The sequence below is a fragment of the Falco rusticolus genome, unplaced genomic scaffold (assembly GCF_015220075.1).
Source record: "Falco rusticolus isolate bFalRus1 unplaced genomic scaffold, bFalRus1.pri scaffold_208_arrow_ctg1, whole genome shotgun sequence".
Lineage (NCBI taxonomy): Eukaryota > Metazoa > Chordata > Aves > Falconiformes > Falconidae > Falco > Falco rusticolus.
In genome coordinates, this window is record NW_023618207.1 from 1 (window position 1) to 23,407 (window position 23,407).

The following is a 23,407-nucleotide window of genomic DNA, read 5'->3' on the forward strand; positions in this document are numbered from 1 at the left end:
TCAAAGATTGTCTTGTCCCAACCCCCCTGCCATGGGCAGGAACACCTTCCACTAGTCCAGGTTGCCCCAAGCCCCGTCCAACCTGGCCTTGAATGGGGCAGCCACAGCTGCTCGGGCAGCCTCTGCCAGTGCCTCGCCACCCTCACAGTGAAGAATTTCTTCCCAACAGCTAATGTAATTCTCCCCTCCAGTTCAAAGCCATTGCCCCCTGTCCTGTCACTACAGCCCCCCCGGAAACACCTGTCCCCACCTTTCTTATAAGCCCCATTTCAGTATTGAGAGGCCAATTGAAATTGGCCTGGAAGTGTTGAAATATCTGTCTTGTCACTTGGTGTGGTCTGTAGCAGCTCACTAATACTCCCCGTTTCTTGCCTGGCTCTGCGGGTTTTCTGCAGGTGCAGGTGGCACCGTGGATTTTGGAGTCCTGAAAGTCCTGGATGATGCAAAGCAAGTGCTGACTCTGAGGAACAAGGGGAAGTACGAGATTGCGTACAGGTGGGTCCAGCTGCCTGGTCTGTGAACGCGTGGTGCCACCATCTGCCCAGGCCTGCCTTCTCCTCCTGCCCTTGGCTAGAACCGCTTCCCGTGCTGGCTGCCTCGTGGTCTGGTTAAATAAAAAGCCCGGGCTCCCTAATCTCAAAGACTTTAAGGGAGAATGCAGCCCCACACCAGCAGTCCTTCACAGCTGAGCAGGAACCAGAAGGAGAGACCCTGAAATTGAAGCCACTCACTGCTGAGATCCATTGCCTTCCTCTGAGGGGCAGCTCCTTTCTCTTTATGACTCTTTAAAGGAGGGGATGAGAAAATTGGGTGTCGAGGTTAGTTTGCAACACTCATGATGGTCTGCACTCTGTCAAGATCTGAGATTCCCCAAGCAGAGCTGGACTCATTCCCTTTTAATTTTTTTATGGTCTTATGTCAAGTCCTGGCTGTGCTGGTGGCACTTGTACTTTTAACTGCAGAGGTCTTTGTTCCTTCCCTTTCTCCCCAGTTTCCAGCTGAAAGCTGCAGGCACCACCATACCAGACCTGGCAAGCCACTTCACTATCCAGCCGCAGAAGGGCCTGCTGGCTGCCTCCGGGCGCCCTGTGCAGGTCCAGGTGTTCTTCCACCCCAAGACGGAAGTGAATATCGAGGACAAACCCATCCTGCACTACCAGGTGAGCTGCCCCAGCCAGGCAGTGGTGGCACAGCACGTCTTGGGAGCGTGAGCAGGACAGGTGCCTTCTGGAAGGAGGGCTTTAGCTGGGTAATTCTCGTAGGTGACAGCAATGTCTCAGAAAACATTTGTGATGCTTCCTAAGCGGAGCTGAAAGTCTGGCTCCGGAGGAGGCGTTGAAACAGGGAGGATGAGCTGGTGGGGACCTGGGGTGGGATCAGGGAACAGAGTCAGAGGCTGGCCTCTTTGCTGGTTTTACCAAGCCCTCCTCTGGCTGCAGGTGATGGAGCCCAGCATCTGCGGAGGAGGCGAGACCGTCGCCGTCATCCCAGTGAGGGTGTCGGCGAAAGCTGTGTTCAGCAAGTACAGCATTCACCCCGCCTCGCTCATCAACTTCGGTGCCATGGTGAAGGGCAGCAGGAAAACCTGCACCTTCATGCTGGAGAACAAAGGCAGCCTTGACTTTAAATTCCTCATCTACCGAGCAGACCAGGACGCATCCCGATTGCAAGAGAAAAGGTGAGAGAAGACCTGCACCACCTGCCCTGCCTGAGGAGGCACGACAGCATGGCTGGTGTGTGACAGGCAGCCCAGACACCTGGGTTATTGTCCAGTTCACGTCACCTGCTTGTGAACAGGGAGTGGAAAAATGCCTCAGTGTCCCCGTGTGTCGGGCAAAGCTGGTGATACAGCTGAGCTGTCCGTAAGCTGCAGGAGGTGCCGCCGGGGGCTGCGAGGGGCAGGGAGGCTTTCCTCGGTGGGGAGGGGAAGGTCAGCTTTGGCTTCAGAGAAGACGGGGTGGGGGCTCAGCATGATGGACGTTTCTGCTTTCTCCTCTTAGTGGATGTCAAATGAAATCTGCCCACTCTGGCAAGAGTGAGAACTTACACCAAAGGACTTCCTCAGCCAAGAAAAGCAAGCGCTCGCTGCAGAAGGTTGCCAGCCCCTTCATGCAGGTGGGTGGCTCCCGCTCCCCAAGACACACTGCTGTGGGTGCTGTGGGAGGACGCTGATGGGGACTCATCACCGTGGGATGGGACATGGTCTGCACGATGGAGGTCCGTCATCTCCCAGCCACAAGCAGAGGCAGGAGCTGCTCAGTTGCACTGACAGTCCCGTGCTCTGGCTCAGACTTGGAGTTGTGGGGTCAAGAGAGAGGAGCAGGTCCCGTGTTTGGTGGCTGCTAGCCAAAATAGGTCTGTGAATACCACAGATGTGGGCACGTTCCTGTTTGAAGTCCCACTCCATAGATACCAGCTGACCTTGTGTTTTCGTCTTCCCAGTCCCCTCTCTTCCCTCCCGTCACTTCTCACAGTTATTTCTGCTCTCCTGTTTTACCCCTGAGGCTGGAGGATCCCAGCTAGCACCTTCACCTTTTACACCCAAACTCCTTCCTGTGTGCCAGCCAGGACAGGCCTGCAGCTCCTCCTGGCTTGTCCCTCTCCTCCTGGCTTGTCCCTCTCCTCCTGGCTTGCTTGTTCCTCTCCTCCTGGCTTGTCCCTCTCGTCCTGGGGCTGCCTCTGGGCCGTGGAGTCATCCCTCCCTGCCCTGGGACTGGGGGCTCGGCCTGGCTGGAGGTTGAGGAGTGGCGTACTCCTTGCTGGGGATGCTCAAGGCTGGGCTGCTGGACATCAGCCTTCTCCTGGGACTCTTTCTGCAGGCTCGCATCACTCTAGGCATGTTCACGGTGTACCCTGGCTTTGGTTCCATCCCTCCTGGGGGCCAGCAGATGATCACGGTGGATTGCTCTGCGGAATCACTGGGGACGTGCGAGGAGCACCTGCGCATCGATATCAGTGACAGAGACCCCCAGGACAATCCCCTCGGCATCCCCTATACCCTGCTGGCTGAGTCCTGCCTCCCAGGTACGCCCCGTCCACAGGTTCCCGCAGCCAGACCTGCTGCTGGTCAGCACCTGAACTTACTGCTTGGTTAGAGAGGCGCCCTGACCTTGAAGCTAAACCCTAAAATCCTCAGAGGTTCCAGTTCTTTTCAAGTCAGCCAGCGGGGAGAGGCTGGGAGGGATGCATGGAAGGATAAAAGGAAAGCAATACTCCTTGACTGGGACTGAGCTCCATCCTCGCAGCCGACTCCCTGCCCAAGGCTGGGTTTTGCAGTGACCTGGGCAAAAAGGGTTTATCAAGCCTTCCGAGAGGCCAGCAGGGTCCCGAGAAATTCATCAGGAATTCAGCATTCAGCCCTCCCTCTGCTCTGCTCGCAGCATTTGTGGTTGATGACATCGAGTCCATCTTTGAGGAGCACCGAATCTGCAGCAACGTCAACCTCTGCCAGACCCCGCAGACGGTGCGAGACAAGGGTGTGTATGTCAGAGATGAGAACAAGTTTATCTTCACCGATGTTCGGGTTGGGCACCGGGCCACAGCTCGCTTCAAGATCCACAATGTCAACAAAGTCCCCTGCAATGTGGTCCTTTCCATCAAACCCATCGCCGGTGAGGTAAGAACAAGAGGCCAGGGTGACCGTTGCTCTTTACAGGCTGCGCTGCCTTGTTCTCCAGACTCGCTGCTTCCTCTTGCCCGCACTAGTCCAGCTCCGTGCAGGTCAGGCTGCAGGGGGGAGCAGCAGTGCCAGGGTGGCAGTTCTGAATTTGGCACGTCTCGAGCAAGGCTTTGGCTCGCCGCTCTGGGTCTTTGGTGGGAGACCCAAACCCTTCTGCACATCTCTTGGAAGCCCGCTCGGAGGGGGCCTTTACTGGCCTGACGTGCCTGGGCTCAAAGCAGACCATTCCCTCAGGCTCCCTGGCCTTTTCCTTCTCTTTAAAGGCCAGTTTGAGGTTAGTCGCGGGGTTTCCGTGCAGTGCCCCCCTCCCTTGTGTGCTGGGGTGGCTGCCCAGTGCTCAAAGCCAGCTTTTGCGCTCCTGGGCTCCCTGTGCAAGGTCAGCACCGCTTTGGAGTCACCCCCTGCGATGGAAGGAGCCTGCCCAGGGCAAGCAGGAAGGGAGACACGCTGTCTGGGGCTGTTCCCGCTGACGCATATAAGAATAAGACTGCGTAAGAAACACCGAAGGATGTTTCCTCCTAACAGGGCTCTGTGGGTTCCCCCAAGTTTCACAGCCCCATCAGGGACATTTTCAAGGTGGATCCCGTTCGGATGTGCGTGCCCAGCTGCTCCCACGCCTTTGCTACGGTGACCTTCACTCCACAGATGATGCAGAGCTACCAGTGCACTTTTGAGGCTTCCCTCGATGTCCTGGCGAGGTAACTCCCCCTGTGAAATCTGGGCGGGGGGACCTGCCTGATGGCTGCCCCTCCTCTGGGAGGACCCCGACCTCTTGTTAACCCTGATGCTCTCAGTAGCCTTAGGCAGAGTGCTTAGCATTAGAGAATAGAGGAGGCGGTAACTACTAGACAGAGTAGAAGGAGAAGGGGTTATAGCTTAGCCTCGAGTGACTGTGAAGACAGTGCAGCATTTGGCAGCCAACTGGGAGTTAGTGAATCCGAAAGAAATGGAGATGTGCAACAGTTGAGCTGGGGCTTTCCAAGGACAAAGGTTTAGATGAAGCCGTTTCTGTGCCAGCCAGCCAGCGTGCGTTATTTCCTCCTTGTTTCTGTTAAAATGAGATGATTGTATGTGATTACCTGGGGTATGTTAAGCTATTCTCTGTCAAAGGAGCGACTGGAGCCCTTCTAAAAGAGGAGCCCAGTTCCCCTGTCCTGGGACGTGTGTACCAGGGCCCTGACCGGCTCTTCCCCAGCCGTTTAGTGGCTGAGTCAGGACAAGTCAGCTTTCTGCTCTAGTACGCAATTCCTTTTTTAGCGTCCTTGGAAATAATCATTACTGATGGTGCTATTTATTTTTCCCTTCTTGCTTTTATACTATTTCCATGCTGCGCTCGTGCTTTTTGCATGTGTCTCATATCATCGCAGCCAGTGAATTTGCCATGTCTCACCTGTCGCCTCATTATTTACCTGCTGTGCTGCACGATTCGATTCAGTGACATGTTCTTTAACTGCTACTCTGGAAGGCTCTGGCTCTTCAGAGCTCTTGTGAATGGCCCTGATCGGACTGGGAGGAGGGGGGTGGAGGAGACCTGTGTCGTGGGGTACAGGAGCACCAGCCAGGGGAAATGCAGTGGGTGGCCCCTGCTTTGTTGCTTGCCAGGTGGGAAATTGGTTAGTGCCAGCCGTCATGATTTCTCCTCTGCCTTTCCTGCAGCCCTGCAGCAATTAAAGCGCAAAGCCTGACCTTCCGTGTCAGTGGAGATGGGACTCTGCCTCGGGTGACAGTCCTGCGCCCGGTACTTCACAGTAAGAGAGGGAACCCTCTGCTGGTCTTTAAGAAGCTGTTGCTGGGTGATTCACAAAAACTCCCTCTGGTCCTTCGTAATGGTGGCACCCTACCTGTCCAGGTGAGGACCTGCTCAGGAAATGCTCTGGTCTGGGAACAAGTGCTTGTCTCGTGGAGAAGAGGTCCCAGGAAGCATGGCAGACCTGGAAACAGCTCTCAAATTCTTTTTAAGCAAATGAATGACTTGTAATTTCCAGGAAGAGAGTTCCTCTTGGAAATGCGATTTTTCTGACTAGCCTATCCTTTTCAGTTAAATACAACGCAAGAAAGTTGGTGGGGTGTTTTCCCCCCATCTCTCTTCTCACGCTTTGATTCTCGGGTGGGCACGTGTGATGTCCTAGTTGCATTAGATTGTATTTGATCCCATTTTACTACACTTTAATGAAAAATTCTGTTCATTACTTTTGTATCCCAGCGCCTCTGAACACTTCTTTTTTCTGTCTAGTTTTACTTGAACTTTGTAAGTTTAGCTACGAGCTGTGTTTGAAGCGGAGAAGCATGCTGGATGCCCCGTGCTGGACCAGCACCAGTACGGTGCCAACCCACGTGTCACCCTGTACCCACACCAGTGTGGTTGTGCTCTGTGTTCCTTTTTCTCAGTTGACGATAGACCTGTTGGATGAAGCGGGAGTTTTCTTCTTGAAAGCCAGGCCCACCACACAGTGCGTCTACCAAGCTGGGGGCGTGAAGGAGGACTCTCCTGCAGGACGTAAATCCAGTAAGCGTGAAGCGCGGTCATCCACACAGGGGAGAAATGTGTGCCCTGCTCTTGGCTTGGCCAAGCAGCCGCCAAATGTTAGATGTTGTTTCTTTGCTGGGGCTCTCTGTACCCCCAGCTTCTCATGTGGACTCTGCGCAGGGCTTCCTCCTAGAAAGTGGTTGGAAGTTTTTTCTGTTCCTCTGGACATGGTGGGTTGAGTTGCGGGGGCCTATCACCACTTCAGCGGACTATCTGAGGTCTTTGCTGCGTGTGAGAGTAGCAGCCTGAATGGAGGCAGCCCCTGAGCCCACAGCCAGCCAACAGAAGCCAAACCCATTCTTTGGCTCAGCTTTACGTGTGGCAGGAGCTGACTGACTGCAGTTTGAGTGAGCGCTGGGTGTTAACCTGTGTTTAAGACACTTCAGCAGTGATACGCGTGGTGCTGTCGTAGCCTTGTGAACATAGGAGGAGGGTCTGGCACCATTGGTGGGAGAACCTGTGCTTGGAGGCAGCTGGGTTTCAGCCCCTTACGCCCCACGGAAATATTTCAGCGGTACAGCTGTATCACTTGTCGCTGATTCCATTGCTGTGCAGAGAGAAAGCCTCACACCGCTCTCCTGGTCCTGCTCCGTGGGGAATTAGCAGAGTTTGACGTGCTTTTCAAACCCACCCTGGCCCAACGTGTGGAAGGCAGGATCCACCTGTCAGTGGTGAACAACCCGTATGAGGAGACCGACATTCAGCTGGTGGGCGAAGGCTACGAGGATGACTTCACGCTAGATAACATCCACGGACTGGTGGCAGACAGTGAGGAGGAGGAGAATGCTGAGGGCAATCTAGAGGAAGACGTAATTGAGGGTAAGAGAGGAAAGGCTGCCCAGGTGGATCAAGGAACAGGAAAACAGACGTTTCTGCTCACCCTGTGCCGCGCACCTGCGGTCCAGCTTCAGCAGCCAGATCCTGCTGCCTTTTGTAGCCTGCAGAGGCTTAAGAGGCAGCTTGAGAGCAGAAGAGAAGATCTTCTGTCAAGGGAGAAGCTTGCAGGCTAGCAGGGAAGGGTCAGAGATACCCACGTTCAGCTGGGTATCTCCAAAAGGAGGGCTGCCAGCCCATGGTATGCTATGGAGATGAAGCCTGTGCCTAATGATTTGTGCCCTCGATATACGCAGCCTGTGCTGTCACCCCCTGACCTGGCGGTCTGGGAGCGTGCTGGCTCTGTGCAGAGGGGCAGTGCATGCTGTGCTGCGTGGCTCTGCACAGCCACAGCCACGGGTTTAGGCATGTGGCAGGGCGCTTCCATGGAAGCGGGAGGATGGGGAACTGCGTCTCCCCAGGGAGGAAGGCTTGGAGCAAGGAAGAGTTGGCCACGCCTGTCTCTGTGGATGTGAGGGGGGTGGATGGACCTCAGGCACACTGAGACCTCCTGCTCTCATTCCTAGCAGCTGCCAGAGTGAATCACATCCCGTTTGGGGACTGTCACATTGGGAAACCCTACAGCGTGACCTTCACCATCACCAACCGCAGCAGGACGGAGGCGATGCGGTTTGAGTGGCTGGCAGACACCCCATTTCACTTCTCCCCCAAGGTGAGTTTGGATGGCTCTGCCTTTTCCCATTGCTCCAGCCCTGCCCGGCGGGTTCCCAGGAGCTGGCAGGGAGTCACCACGTACCGGTGAGAGCCTGTTTCAGTGCCACAAAGGAGCTGCAATCCCTGGCTTAGCTGGCGCGGGGCTGTCAACCCCACAGAAAAGGCTCAGTGTTACGGGAGGTGGCATCTTTTGTATTTTCCTCTGTCAAACCTCAGATGAATACACGGTAAGAGGCAGATTCCTGGCACAGCTGCTCACCACATCGATCTCTTTGCTGTCAGTCCTGCCCTTGCTAGTGATTCCAGTTAGGTCTTGGCTCTCTGGTTCTCCCTAGGTGGGACACCTCCATGCTGGCTGTGCTAAGGCCATCACAGTGACCTTGAAATCGGATGTCGCGGTCACCTTCAAAATGCACCCTGTGAAGTGCAAGGTGGCTAGGATCACCTTCGCGCTGCCGCCGGAGCAGATTAAAGACTGGGATGACTGCCTGCGCACCATCAAGTGGGTGGATACCACCATGAGGGGCCCAGGAGCCACGTGGCCTGTGAAGAAGAAGGTAAGAAATGCAAACAGGAAAAGTTAACGGAGCTGCTACAAAAAAACCCCTGGCAGGCCACCATCTCTGCTGGCTGAGCAGCTCCTGCATCCTCCTGACGTTTAATCCATCCGTGAGGTTCACCCGCAGTGCGTTTTGGGGGAGAGGCAGATGCAGTGACCTGTGACACCAACACAAAATGGGGAGGTCTTTTGACAAGACACGTTTAGCCACATGCAAACTACCGGTCTCTGCCAAAAGCTGAAGTGTTGCAACCTGTTTGAACGGGAGGGCACATTTTACGATTTTATCACGTTTTGTGGTGTTAAAATTTCTTCATCAAATTCAGTGCCTTGTCACCAACAGGGAGTTTAAGGCGCTGCACTCTGACTCTTGTTTTGGAGTGGAGAGCCACACTAGTGCTCTTGTGTGTGCGCTGGCCAGCCCACCGGCACATGGTGGGTGAGCTGTCAGCTCTGCCTACACCGATAGCAGAGATTTTGGTGGTGGTGCCCATGTTGTGTGGGATGTCTCATTGTGGAGCAGCCCGGGCGCTGCGTGGCAGTCGTGCAGCAGTCTGGAGAAGCATCGCTCCAGAAACTGCCACACACACGTACCTGGAGTGACGGTTCCTCCCTAGTTTCTGAGCCTTTTTAAGACCTGTAAACCACACTTCTTCCCCGTCAGCAGCAGCACTCGGAGGCTTTCCTAGTGAGTTCGTCCCCATTCCAAAATGCCCGTCCCCAGCCCTCACCAGCGTGGCTGTTGCCCCACACATGGTGTCTGGAAAGCACCTCCCGCTAAGACAAGAGGGAAAAGGTGCTTTCTGGTTTTGTTCAGTCTTGGGGTTCTCCATCCACAGACCTCCCACAGGGGAACTTAATCCTAATTTAGAGGCCTGCTGGATCTGTAGCGGGCCATGAAAAAGGTCTGACACTCTACAGGGTTGAAACACAGGGAGAGGTACCTATGACCCGGTCATTGTCCCCATGGGTGTACTCTCAGTCGTGGTGGTGATTATGGTGTTCAGTCGGTAGAAACAAACACTGTAATGGAAGGGTTAAATTTTATCACCTTCCCGGGGAAATAAATGGGAATGGTCCTTTCTAGCCCCTGTACGTGGCTGATCTTGGAGGCCAAAAGCCTCCTCTTGCTCAGCCGGGCTTTCTAGGCTCTGCTCAGTGATTCTTCCCTTTCCTGTTTGGAGGTGATCGAGACAGACCCAGAACCAGCTCACACTGTCCTGGAGGAGAGCAGCCGTGAGGTGGAGCTTTGCCTCAGTGCTGTTGTCGACTACGCTGAGCTCAAGCTGGATACGGACACGATTCAAGGAAGTTCAAGGAGACCTTGCTCTTCCAGATGAGGACATTCACGTGAGAGCCAGAGGCCAGGCAGGGACCCGTGCGTGGGAGCTGCCTTTGCCCAGGGCTGACCTGGTGCCTGCTTCGCCGGAGCCGTGCCGTGCTCTCTGGTGGCCTCTGCTTCTCCTTCTACTCGTGGTCTGGCGAAAATAAAGGCAATAAAGTGCCAATAAAGGCAAAAAAACCCCACTGACGTGTTTATTGCTTGGCCACTTAATAAACCTCTTCTAATTTCTAACTGGGTGATTAGGCCTGGCGGGGGGTGGGGGCAGGGGTGTGTGTGCTGCTGCCTGCTGGTTCTGAGGTTTCAGCTTCCACACATCCTGGGCGCCTGGAGATGCCTCACATGTGGACTCGAGTCCCTTCTAGGGCTTTGTGTTCAGTCTCACCTGCTGTTCTTCTCTTTAAACAAGTCATGTATTGTTTCATCCTGTCCAAGTCCTGGCAGGGTGCTGGGGCCTGCGTATCTGCACGTAAAGCCAAGCAGGAGATGGTGGCCGCCATCCTGCCAAGACGTGCCAGGAAAGGTTCGATTCTGCCATGCCTTTCTGCTGACAACAACCATGGGTTTGCTTCCATTGCATGTTGCCTGTCCTCATCTGCTCGAGGACAAGTTTGCAGTCAAAATAATGTCAAACTGAATAAGACCCTTGGATTAAGTCTCCTGGGCACCATGCCTGCCCTTTCCTCTTTAACCTCCAAACTTTGAAACACTTTGTCTCGGGGCAGCCCAGGGCAGTGGTCTAGACGTGGCAGAGTTACCTGGGGACAAAGATACTCCTGAGCATCAAGGAAGGGGTACCAGAAGCTCACCATACAGTGTTACTTTTCTACTTGCTTTGTATTTATTGGTCATTGTCTTTTCACTCCTCCTTCTTGCTTTTCAGTTCCATGCTGTCCAACACGGGCAATGTGGCCCTGGAATACAACCGGATGGCGGCTGTGGAGGACGAAAGGGCACTGAGCCACACTGGGGAGCTGCTTCCACCCAGTCTGGATGGTAAGGTGCTGCAGCAAATGAAGAGACGGGACACAGCTTGATGCAAGCAAGTTGTCCATTTATTAGTGATTTTCTTACAATTACATATGTTTCTACCTTCTACATATTACACACTGTTTGGTTAAATCTTAGCGTAAAAAACACGGATTGGTTGATATTTAAGGCACACCGTTAGAACAATAGGAACTTACTAGTTTACCTTGACATAGCAACAATTTCTATTCCCAAATTAGGGGGTTTCTTTCTACGCGGCTTTCTTGATTAACAAAGTTACATATCGGCGCCATCCGTTCCCTTATCTGGCTACTTGTTTCTCTGTCCGTCTGGTTGCCTCCTCAACTGTGACGGCTCAGGGGTCTGCAGTTAGCTTGTTCCTTGGTTCCCAGGGCTTGTGCCCTACAAGTTCTAACAAGTCTCTATTCATCAGGCTATCAGTACTTGGACTCTTGTCCTTGAGGCCTTGTCCTACAGATGCTGTGCCTTTCTTGGCTTTTGGTGAGGTCATCTTCCACCTTCTGGTAGCTACTGCATCAGCAATTCAAACAACAACAAAAAAAGACAAGACTTTCTAAAAAATAACAAACAGATCAGATGCAGTGTAAGAACTACCAGCAGAACTCGTTTCTGGCACCTTCCCCGGTGGAGTTGTGCATGGGGTGTGTTTGGAACATTTCGTCTCCAGCTGAGTCCAAACGTCAGCGGTTCCCCATCTCGGCCCCGAAAACAGGTAGAACAACTTTTGTGGTGCCTTTCAGCTGCGCACCGGGGCAGTGTAAGAACTACCAAGAGAACTCCTTTCTGGCACCTTCCCCGGTGGAATTGTGCATGGGGTGTGTTTGGAACATTTCGTCTCCAGCCGAGTCCAGAATTCAGCGGTTCCCCGTCTCAGCCCAGAAAGCAGGTAGAAAAGCTTTAGTGGTGCCTTTCTGCTGCCTACCGGGGCAGTGTAAGAACTACCAACAGAACTCCTTTATGGCACCTTCCCCGGTGGAGTTGTGCATGGGGTGTGTTTGGACAATTTCGTCTCCAGCCGAGTCCAAAATTCAGCGGTTCCCCATCTCAGCCCAGAAAGCAAGTAGCCCTACATTTGTGGGGCCTTTCTGCTGCGTACCAGGGCAGTGTAAGAACTACCAACAGAACTCCTTTCTGGCACCTTCCCTGGTGGAGTTGTGCATGGGGTGTGTTTGGAACATTTCGTCTCCAGCCGAGTGCAAAAGTTAGCAGTCCCCCATCTCAGCCCAGAAAGCAGGTAGAACAACCTTTGTGGTGCCTTTCATATGGCTTCCGGGGCAGTGTAAGAACTACCAACAGAACTCCTTTCTGGCACCTTCCCCAGTGGAGTTGTGCATGGGGTGTGTTTGGAACATTTTGTCTCCAGCCGAGTACAAAAGTCAGCGGTTCCCCATCTCAGCCCAGAAAGCAGGTAGAACAACTTTTGTGGTGCCTTTCATATGGCTTCCGGGGCAGTGTGAGAACTACCAACAGAACTCCTTTCTGGCACCTTCCCCGGTGGAGTTGTGCATGGGGTGTGTTTGGAACATTTCGTCTCCAGCAGAGTCCAAAATTCAGCAGTTCCCCATCTCAGCCCAGAAAGAGGGTGCAGCGAATGAAGAGACGGGACGCCGCTTGATGCAAGCAAGTGTCCATTTATTAGTGATTTTCTTACAATTACGTATGTTTCTACCTTCTACATATTACACACTGATTGGTTAAATCTTAAGCGTAAAAAACACTGATTGGTTGATATTTAAGGCACACCGTTAGAACAACAGGTACTTACTAGTTTATCTTGACACAGCAATAATTTCTATTCCAAGGTTAGGGAGTTTCTTTCTACGCGGCTTTCTTGATTACATATCGGCGCCATCCGTTCCCTTATCTGGCTACTTGTTCCTCTTTGTCTGTCTGGCTGCCTCCTCAACTGTGACGGCTCAGGGGTCTGCAGTTAGCTTGTTCCTTGGTTCCCAGGGCTTGTGCCCTACAAGTTCTAACAAGTCTCTATTCATCAGGCTATCAGTACTTGGACTCTTGTCCTTGAGGCCTTGTCCTACATCTCCCCCTTCCTGTTGCACAAAAACAACCCCTGAAATCGAGCAAAACCAAGGCACAAGTAATAGAACAAATAAAAAACCAACTAAGACATATTATCAATGTCAAAATAACCCACTGTCTTTGTTCCGTACAATTTTACCATTTCCCCTTTTTGTTTTTGAACAGCTAGTACCAGGTTTGCCATGTTCTGCAGGGCCCTTGCAAACATGACAGCAACCAAGGCAATAGCAAACAAACAATACTGCCAATTGAGTGAATGGATGCCAAAAAAAGCCTGAAATTTTCTCAGATTTTGATAACATGTTGCTGCAATGGGGCGCCTAAAATCCACGCAGCACATACCATCAAAATCCTCACAGCCATGTCCCTGAACCAACAACAAAAAGCAGTGGCAATTTTGACTCACATACTTAACTGCCTACCAAACAAGGTGATTTAACTCTTTAATGCTTTCCCTGCTGTTACTCCAGATAAGAGAAGGACTGCTGCGACAAGTTCCCATCATAGCCTCCTACTGCATTAGCATCTACAGAAAGACAATTATCGACATTCAAAGTGTAAACAATATCAGCTTCTTTTGGATTAACATTATACATAGGTGGAAGGGCACACCAAACAAGAACTGGTTCAGTCAAAAAGTTCAAAACATAGTATGCCTTCTCTGAACATACCTCTGGGGTCATTCCCCTCATTCCTTCTCTTTTTTATGCAAAGAGAAACACTTTTACCATAACAGAGAAGCCCCTATTTACATCTCTGAGCCTGGACACAAACCCCAGCTGTATGCGCCACCAGGCTCAGGGCAGAAATCATTCATGCAGTTACATAGCTACATATCTCTACAAGCGTGCAGACACCTATTAAACACTAGATAACCATGTTTATCTTTCCTATTCTCCTTCACAATACCCAGCTGTTCTCTCATCTCTTGTTAGGTTAAATATTCTCTAGCTTCCTCTCCTATCTCTCTCTTCAGACATTCTCTATCCTCCTCTTTTTTGCTTGTTAATTGCGACGAGGCAAAGGCTGTGTGTAGCTGGGTGACCATGACCTGCTTTAAGTTACAATCAACTAAACACTGAATACAGAAAAACAAAAGCATGGGAGACATAAGGCAAACATCAATGGTGGTTAAAGATAATTATAATAAAACCTGTAATACTTTTGAGTCATGGCCCAAAGTTTCCCAGCCGTGAGAAGAGACCAAAGGCATCCTGCCCCTGGCTCTGTTGCAGATCTTTGTTTTAAGGCTTTTGAGTTTTGTATACTTTTGTAAATTAATTCACAGTGGTCACTCAGATTCACGTAACACATCCTATCAAAGCCTTCACACTTGTGTCCCTGTAATAATAAAAATCAATAGCAACTCGGTTCTGTAGCAACATATGATGGACAGAATCAACATCTGTTAATAAGCCAGAAAAAAAATAGTATTTGTAGTATTACTTTGTTTAGCAAGCTAGCAGCCTAATTTACTAAGCAAGTTAAGAGCGTGTACTATTCTTACGGAAGAGATTAGAGCAGCAAAAATCTGTTATGCTGCATTCCAGAACTCAGCCTGAGAATTACAGTCTGCTGTGAGTTCTGCGTTACAATCATTTGACACATGTTGGGGTTGCGATTGTGAAAGTTGCCCGTTTACAATTTTCATTGGCATTATCACAGCCAGTTGTTTTAAAAGCAACCCTTGAGCTTCCTTATGTTCGACTTGTTACAAAATATTCTGAAGCCAATCAATCAAGTTAGTATTAAAGTTAGTGACTCTCTAGGACCCTGCAAGACTGTGGCAAGACTCCCGCATCTGGACTGCCTTAATAGCCATTCCTTCATTTGCAAACAGTTGTCCCTGGGATACCTTGCCTGAGTCACAGAATCGGCACAATTATTTGCTCCAGCCAACTGCTCATAGTTAACAGCAATTCCTGATTAAGGTTTTCAATCAAGGCCACTACACACAGCTCACAAAAATCAGATAACCACATCATATACTGTATCAGTTAGTACCATACAAAGCAATGACTTCCAATCATGCAGTGTGAGTGTATAAGGCTCTGCCATCACTTCAAGAAGGGACATAGCAAATGTATTATGAATCCTCCCTTCCCGCACTGCTTTGCTTAACTCTTTAACAGCCTCGTATTGCACAGGCTGCCACTCTGCAGGTTGATTTGTCTGACAAAATACTGAACATGCCATAGCGACTCCCAAAACCCATCACTTAAGTGTTTCCCACTTGCATTCCTGCCACCAATCCCTCAGACCCCCTTTCACCCTCCCCAAAAATACAATCAATGCATCAGGAGAGACAAGGGGGTGGGGGAAAGGTCTAGCTCCTTTTCCAGATCTATAGGACCTGGATCAAAAGGTTTATCAGTGTCAATAAAATCATTGTCCGAGTTGTCCTGTTCCCGTGCTTGCTCCTGTGTTGTGAGGGTCGCTGCAATCAGTGACAGAAGCTTTGGGGGCAGAGGAGGTGTGGATGGAATCGCCATCGCTGACGGTGTCTTGAGAAGAGCCGCGCTGTCGGTGGAATTTACAGCTTCCTCTGGTTTAGCACCGTTAGTAGAATTAGTCCACACTTGGCAAAGAGGAGTCAGAATTTGCCACCAAGGTGCTAAATGCATTCCCGACACGGAGTTCCCCTCCGCAGCAGCATCATACAATTGTCTGCTGACCGCTTTAATTTCTTTCAAAGTCTCTAAAGGTTCTTGACTGCTCGCCTGTCTCAATGAGTACAGGTTTCTAAAGCTTCTTAAAATTTCTTCAAATATTTAAAATCTCTAAGGTTTCTTGGCTGCTCACCTGTCTCGATGCATACAGGCGTTATCCTCGGGGTTTAGGTTGTCCGCCTGGTCCAGACAGCAAGACGATCGTTCAGCCAAGCCGTCTCCTCCAGAACGCAGCCCTCTTCCACGAGCTGTCTTTTTTCTGTCCTTATTCTTCCAAGGCTTCGGAACACCACCATAGGGGTCACCATTTGAGGAGACTGAGGCACGGACTCCCGGATGTGACTAGAAGACCCTTCATGAGTCCATATACGTCTCCTTCTGGGGACGAAGCCTGATTCCCCATTACGGATTTCCCACAGCTCACCTCTCAACTCCGGAGGGATTTCTGGTCGGCTCCCGCTTCCTTTCAGCAGATCATTCAAAGTTCTGTGGGATTCGCTGCATGTCGCTCAGTTAGGCGATTCGAGAGCCCTCCACGTCAGATCCTTCACCGGATCACGTCGGGGTCACCAATTTGCGGCGAATGAAGAGACGGGACGCAGCTTGATGCAAGCAAGTTGTCCATTTATTAGTGATTTTCTTACAATTATATACGTTTCTATCTTCTACATATTACACACTGACTGGTTAAATCTTAAGCGTAAAAAACACTGATTGGTTGACATTTAAGGCACACCGTTAGAACAATAGGTACTTACTAGTTTATCTTGACCCAGCAATAATTTTTATTCCAAGGTTAGGGAGTTTCTTTCTACGTGGCTTTCTTGATTACATATCGGCGCCATCCGTTCCCTTATCTGGCTACTTGTTTCTCTGTCCCTCTGGTTGCCTCCTCAACTGTGACGGCTCAGGGGTCTGCTGTTAGCTTGTTCCTTTGCTCCCAGGGCTTGTGCCCTACAAGTTCTAACAAGTCTCTATTCATCAGGCTATCAGTACTTGGACTCTTGTCCTTGAGGCCTTGTCCTACAAGAGGGTAGAAAAACTTTAGTGGTGCCTTTCTGCTGGCTACCAGGGCAGTGTAAAAACTACCAACAGAACTCCTTTCTGGCACCTTCCCCGGTGGAGTTGTGCATGGGGTGTGTTTGGAACATTTCGTCTCCAGCTGAGTCCAAACGTCAGTGGTTCCCCATCTCAGCCCAGAAAACAGGTAGAACAACTTTTGTGGTGCCTTTCATCTGGCTACTAGGGCAGTGTAAAACCACCAACAGAACTCCTTTCTGGCACCTTCCCCGGTGGAGTTGTGCATGGGGTGTGTTTGGAACATTTTGTCACCCGCCGACTTCAGAAGTCAGCGATTCCCCATCTCAGCCCAGATAGTGGGTAGCCCAGCTTTTGTGGTGCATCCCGCCACTTGCTCTTTTGCAGATCTTTGTTTAAGGCTTTTAAGTTTTTTATACTTCTGTGAATTAATTCTGAGTGTTCCCTCAGATTCACATTAACACATCCTATCACAGTCTGCACACTTGTGTCCCTAAAACCTAAAGTGCCCTAATAACCACAACACTAACCCCAAACTCACCTGAGTTGGGGGCTTCTTTTGCCATTTCACAGCGACTATATAAATTACACAGACACAAAAGTGGAAAATAGCTTTTTTCACTTGGTTTTGCATTCATACAAATATTAATACAACACACATGTACAAAAGAGTCAGCCTACAAGACCCTCACTCAGGCAGAAGGACAGATAAGCGAGGCGACACACCTCATCGGTCCTCCCACAGGTTAGCTACAGTGATGAAGAATGATACCTATTCCAGTTGCCCCAATACGTGACCATCCTCCAGAGGCGCAGGCGCTGGGGAGCCCCTCTTGCGGCGAGGATTTGGAGAGCCTCTCCCGGCAACGGGGAAGTGCTGCGCAGGGCATCCCCTCGTAGCTGAGGTCTCCAACGTCGCTGCAAGAGGGTCCAGCTTTTGAACTATAAATAAATAAGCTCACCTCATTGCAAATGCGGAAACACCCAGCTTCACTTTCAGATCCCACCAAAGCCTGGCCAGGGCTCACAGAAGACCTGAGGGAGCTTCCTTTATCTACTGCATTTTCACCACCCGGTTCCAAATGGGGCCAAACAGCTGGATCCACGGCCTTGGTCACCCACCACTAAACAAGGAAGGATGTGCTACCTCTTCCCTCATGATTCTAGTTAGCTAAGCTACACTTTGCGCTAAGGATCATTCATAGGACACCAAGGACCATGCACATTTGCTACATAAATATATATACACACACCCCTCTGTGTTTTAGGGCCTTACCTTACCACAATTAGGGCCCGTGCCAAGTTTCAGTACTTCAACTTCCCTCAGATAGGGCCTACACTGAGTTGTCGGGCCTCTGCATTGTTTTTGCCCAGAAAAACGTACCTTATTTATGGCCTTTGCTGCATTTAGGATTTAAACATACCTCATTTAAGGCCCTTGTCAAGATTTAGGGCCAAACCACGTTTTGGGACTTGAACTTCCCTGCATTAGGGCCTGCGCCAAGTTTTCTGGCCTATGCTGAGTCTTCGGCCAGAAACTTGAAGTATTTATGGATTTTGCTGCATTTTAGGGCCTAAACATACCTCATTTAAGACTTTCATTGAGTTTCAGGGCCTAAACTTACCACAATAAGGGCCCACGTGGGGTTTCAGGACTTCAACTTCCCTCTGTTAGGGCCCGCACTGAGTTTTCAGGGCCTCCGCTGAGTTTTTGGTCAGAAAAAACTTACCTTACTTATGGCCTTTGCTGCGTTTTAGGATTTAAAATTACCTCATTTAAGGCCCTTGTCGAGATAGACGGCCTAAACTAACCTCAGTTTGGGCCTGCACATTGTTTCAGGACTTCCGATTCCCTCCATTAGGGCCTGCACTGAATTTTCAGCCTTCACTGAGGTTTTGGCCACAAAAATGTAACTCCAGCTCCCACAGACACCTCACTGCCCCCCCCCCCCCAACATCTCCGTGCCCAGCCCAAGACCTCTTCCCAGCACCCACTCTTCCAGAACTCCCCTCATCTTACAAGAGTCCCCCAGACATCTACCTGCCCATCCACCATCTCCCAGGGCCTACCCAGATGTCATGCTCGCTGCCGCACCCCCCAGAACATCTTCTGCCTGCCCACCTTTCCCCCCTGCCAGACACTTCACCCAGACCCACCCCTGCTACCCCTCCAACACCCAAAAGTGTCTTAGAAGAGACCCCCTGGACATCTCACCCCACCAAGGCCCTCCCAAGTCTCTCTCCAACATCTCCACAGCTTCCCCCCCCCCCCTCCCCCAGTGCTTCCCTAGCACCACCCCCTGCTTTCCCTGCTGCCTGGACTCCTACCCAGCCCCACGAGGAGAATTCACGTTTCCCAGCCCTACACCCCTCCCCAAATATCCCTTGCAGCCCACCCAGCTGTTTCCATGACCCCCACTCCTGTATACCCTCACAGCCCCCACACCACATCCACACACACGCCCACACACACACAAAGGGCTTCCCAACGCATCTCCCGACCAGGCCCACACGAGGCAGGCTCACCCTCGCTGCCACGTCCACCGCACCACTGGAACGAGCCTTTAGTCACCGACCGCCCCAGGGCTGCAAAAAGACATCTGGTGCCTGGCAGTGCCACGTGGTGGCAGCGGCGGCAGCAGCACCCACCTCCACAGCTGCAACCAGGGCTGCCACACCGCTCGCCTACTCACCAGCCGAGGTCTGCAGCACCGACTTTTATTGCCAGGTGGCTGCAGGGGCGGGGCTGCCAGGGCGGGGCCACTCAGGCCATGGGGTGTGGCAGGGCCAGGCCACTTCGGGCCACAGGCAAAGCTATACACAATACCAGACAGAATACCAGAGGCGCCACTTTTGATATCAAATCCTTTCCATCTTCTATCAATGGATACTATTTTTCAGTATGCATAAAAGGAGAGGCTTTTCCTTTATTTCAACCCTTCACACCCATACCTACAGTTCTTAAAAACGCATTAAAGCCACCCAAAAAGTGTGGGCACTGCTATTTTTTTGAGTGCGGCGTGGGCTGTGCCATTTTGAGGGCGGCAGCACGGGCGGCACCATTTGTGGCACGGCGGCAAGGACGCGGTTTCAACTCGCGATCAGCTGTACTGGTCCCGCATTGACAAGCATGGTTCGAGCCCCGTAAGAGCGGAACCGTGGCATTGCCCTGTGAGGGGCAATTGCTAAAACCGGAAGGCGCGCAGCCGCCCCGCACCCACGCGGTCTCCAGGTGGGGGGGCTTTTCGCCAGGGGCGGGGCCGTTGCAGCACCGAGCACCCACAGGCTGCGTTTTGTCCCGGGCTGCAGCAGCACTGCAGTTCCGTAATCCCGTGCCGAGCGCGCCCTGCCAACATGCATGGGGGACGGCAGCGGCAGCTCCTTACCGGGAGGCAGCAGCGGGCACCGCGGGATCGCGACGCCGTTAACGGCCGGCAGCGCCGAGTGGGCCGGGGCTGCAGTACCGACCCCTGGCCACCAGGTGACAGCAACAGCACGCAACCAGCTGGGCGGCTGCAGTATCCAACCTCGGTCGCTAGATGGCAGCAGTGCTCCACCAACCCCGTGCTGAGCAGGGGCCAGCCGAGCACTCCCCCCCCAGAAGCAATGCTGCCAATAATTGACCACCCGGGGCTTGATCTCTTACTGTTTTGGAGCCTGTCCTCCCACGAGGGGATGCTGCCTCTCACGGGAGACCTGGTCCATCACGCTCTCCTGGAGTCGTCCCACACTTTCCCAGGAGATGCTGTCTCCAACTGGATGCCTGGCCCATCACCCTGTCCTGAAAAGGTGACAGCACCCTCCCCAGAAGCAATGCTGCTGCTAAATGGCTCTCTGGGCTTGATCTCTTACCTGTCCTTCCACGAGAGGATGCTACCCACCTCCCACAGGAGACCTGGTCCGCCACTCTGTCCTGGAGTAGTCTCACATTCTCCCAAGGAAATGCTGTCTCTCGTTAAACACCTGGCCAATCATTTTGTCCTGAAAAGGTGACCACCCACCCCAGAAGCATATGCCACTAACTGGCTACCTGGGGCTTTAACTCTTTGCCGCATTTTAGGGCCCAAACTGTTCCAGTTAGGGCCTTTGCTATGTTTTAGGGCTTAAACGTAGCTCATTTAATGCCTTCACCAAGATTTAGGGCCTAAAATTACCTCTCTTAGGGCCGGCACCGAGTTTAAGGACCTAGATTTCCCTCAGTTAGGGCCTGTGTCAAATTTCCAAGCCTTCGCTGAGGTTTTGGCCAGGAACTTACCTTTTCATGGCCTTTGTTGCTTTTTAGGGCCTAAACGTAGGTCATTGGAGCCCCTCGTCGAGTTTCAGGGCCTAAACATACCTCAGTTAGGATCTTGTTTTGTCAGTTGGTGGGTTCAAGAGATAGCACACAGACACCAGCAGAGAAAATAACGGTTATGTACTCTTTGTCTCAAAGGAATACAGAAAATAAGACACACCTACAAAAGGAGTCAGCCTACAAGACCCTCACTCAGGCAGAAGGACAGCTAAGCGAGGCGACGCACCTCATCGGTCCTCCCGCAGGTTAGCTACAGCGATGAAGAATGATACCTATTCCAGTTGCCCCAATACGTGACCATCCTCCAGAGGCGCAGGCGCTGGGGAGCCCCTCTTGCGGCGAGGATTTGGAGAGCCTCTCCCGGCAACGGGGAAGTGCTGCGCAGGGCGTCCCCTCGTAGCTGAGGTCTCCAACGTCGCTGCAAGAGTGAATGGTTTTAGTGTTCAGCAATAGGTTCTTCACATATGTCTTTTGCATAAATGTCAGCTCCTGTTAAAATCAATTTCTAAAATACTACACCAACTAACTTAGGATGCTCCACCAAAGTCAAGCACCCCAAGGGAACCTTTCAGCCCCCTCTTTATACAAGTCACTCACGTCTATTCATTAACTTCCCGGGTACACATTAACATACCTACCGAGGCCTCGAAGCCCAGCAGCCAGCACCCCGCACCTCCCCCCGTGTCCCCACTCGCCCCTGCCCACCAATGCCCCCCCCCCTCCAGCCACCGCACCACCCCCCACCCCCCCCACTTGCCCCTATACCTGCCTACCAAGCCCCCCCCTCACCCACCACACACTACACTACACTACACCCCCCTCCCATACCTGCCGGCCCACCAAGGGCCCCCCCCCCCATCACACCGCCCCCCACTCGCCCCTATACCTGCCTTTTTTAACCCTAAAATCCCTTAACTCTAAAAACCCTAAAAACCGTATGAAACTTCAAGGCTAAAAATACTATGAACGCTTAACCCTAAAAAAACATTAAAACGCTTAAAGCTAAAAAGCCTTAACCCTAAAAACCCTAAAAAAGATAAAAGCTTTTAACCCTAAAAACCCTTAAGCCCAAAAACCTTAAAAACCTTGAGCCCTATAGATCCATTAACCCTAAACCCCCTAAAAACCCTGAAGGTTAAATCCACTAAAAACTCTTAACCCTTAAAAACGCTAAAAAAGCTCAACCATAAAACCTGTAACCCTAAAACCTCTTAAACCTAAAAATACTTGCACCTAAAAACCCTTAACCCTAAAAGCACTGAGAACCCTTCAACCGAAAAACCCTTCACCCTACAAACCCTAAAAACTCTTAGCTCTAAAAAAAACTTAACCCAAAGAACCCTAAAATCTCTAAACCCTGAAACACTAAACTTAACAGGAAAAAAAACATTAAGCCCAAGAAAGCTGAACCCTAAAAACCTTAAAATCCCTTAACCCTAAACCCTTTAATGCTCAAAACCTTAAAAACCCTAAAAACCAATAACATGTAAACCCTAAAACCCCTAAAAACGTTTAACCCTAAAATCCCTAAAACCCCTAAACATTAAAAGCCCTTAATCTTAAAAACCCTAAAACCTTTTAACCCTAAAAACTATAAAAATGCTTAACCCTAAAACCCTTAAAAAATTTTAAATTTATTCCTAAAACCTCAAAAACAGTGAAACCTAAAACCACTAAAAACTCTTACCCCTTAAAACGCTAAAAAAGCTTAACCCCAAACACCCTTTAATCATTAAAACCCTTAACCCAAAACCCACTTAACCCTAAAACACTGAATACCCTTAACCCCAAAACCCATTAACAGTAAATATCCTTAACCCAAAAAAGCTTAACTCTAAAAACCTTACTCTTTTAACCGTAAAACCACATAACACGAAAAACTTTAAAAACCCTACAAAAATTAACGTAAAAAACAGAAAAAAACTATCAACCCTTAACCCTAAAAACCTTTAACCCTAAACCCCTTAATCCTAAAAACTCTAAACCACCTAACCCTAAAAACCCATAACCTAAAAAAAAAATAAAATCTCTTAATCCTAAAACCCTTTAACTCTAAAAACCCTAAAAACCCTTAAACCTAAAACCCCTTAAATCATAAAACTCTTAACCCAAAATCCTAAAAACCTTTGACCCTAAAACCCCTTAAGAGTTTAACCCCAAAAACTCATGCCTAAAATCCCAAAAAATCCCCATTGGAACTGGAGGGGTCCTGGTTTGGAACTGGCAAGATTCCAGTTTGGAACTGAGTGTCTCCCAGTTTGGAACTGGGGGGCTTTATTGAAACAGTGTGGGGCCCAGGTAGAGCTCGGTGGCCCTGGTTTAAAGCTGGGTCTCCCAGTTTGGAACTGCAGGTCTCTGTTGAAACTTGGGGTCTCCCAGTTTGGAACTGGGGGTGCCCTGCTGCAACTGGGAGGCTCTGTTGAAAGTGAAGGGTCTCCCACCTTGGAAATGGCGGTCTCCCAGGTTGGAACTACAGAGGCCATAGGTTTGAACCAGGGAGTTCTTTGGAACTGGATGTCTCCCAGTTTGTAACTGGGGTGACCCTGTTGGGACCGGGGAGCTCTTGAAGTGAAGCACCTCCCAGGTTAGAACTGGGGGAACTGAGTGTCTCCCAGTTTGCAACTGGGGGGCCCTGTTGGAACTGGGGGTCTCCCACCTTGAACTGGGGGCGGGGCATAGGTTGGAACTGGGGGTCTCCCAGTT

The 23,407-nt window shown here is 51.0% G+C and overlaps 1 protein-coding gene across 2 annotated transcripts; it reads left to right on the forward strand.

Annotated features, from left to right (window-relative positions):
* The first annotated feature begins 299 nt into the window (after window positions 1-299).
* On the forward strand, window positions 300-9,839 carry LOC119142070 (hydrocephalus-inducing protein homolog). 2 transcript variants are annotated; one of them, XM_037374780.1, is made up of 13 exons: window positions 300-495; window positions 992-1,160; window positions 1,440-1,678; window positions 2,001-2,115; window positions 2,820-3,024; window positions 3,381-3,616; window positions 4,205-4,377; window positions 5,336-5,528; window positions 6,068-6,176; window positions 6,762-7,025; window positions 7,607-7,752; window positions 8,090-8,311; window positions 9,498-9,839. In XM_037374780.1, the coding sequence occupies exons 3-13, from the start codon at window positions 1,443-1,445 to the stop codon at window positions 9,651-9,653; spliced, it is 2,055 nt and encodes a 684-aa protein (XP_037230677.1). In that variant the 5' UTR covers window positions 300-495; window positions 992-1,160; window positions 1,440-1,442; the 3' UTR covers window positions 9,654-9,839. The 2 variants fall into 2 exon arrangements, with proteins under 2 accessions (XP_037230677.1, XP_037230678.1); XM_037374781.1 differs by having other exon boundaries at window positions 301-495; window positions 7,610-7,752.
* The last annotated feature ends 13,568 nt before the right edge of the window (window positions 9,840-23,407 follow it).

Coding starts and splice junctions, on each gene's coding strand:
- LOC119142070 (XM_037374780.1), top strand. CDS start 1,443: ATGGAGCCCAGCATCTGCGGAGGAGGCGAGACCGTCGCCGTCATCCCA. Junction 1,679..2,000: donor TCCCGATTGCAAGAGAAAAG/GTGAGAGAAGAC, acceptor TTCTCCTCTTAG/TGGATGTCAAATGAAATCTG. Junction 8,312..9,497: donor CGTGGCCTGTGAAGAAGAAG/GTAAGAAATGCA, acceptor TCCTGTTTGGAG/GTGATCGAGACAGACCCAGA.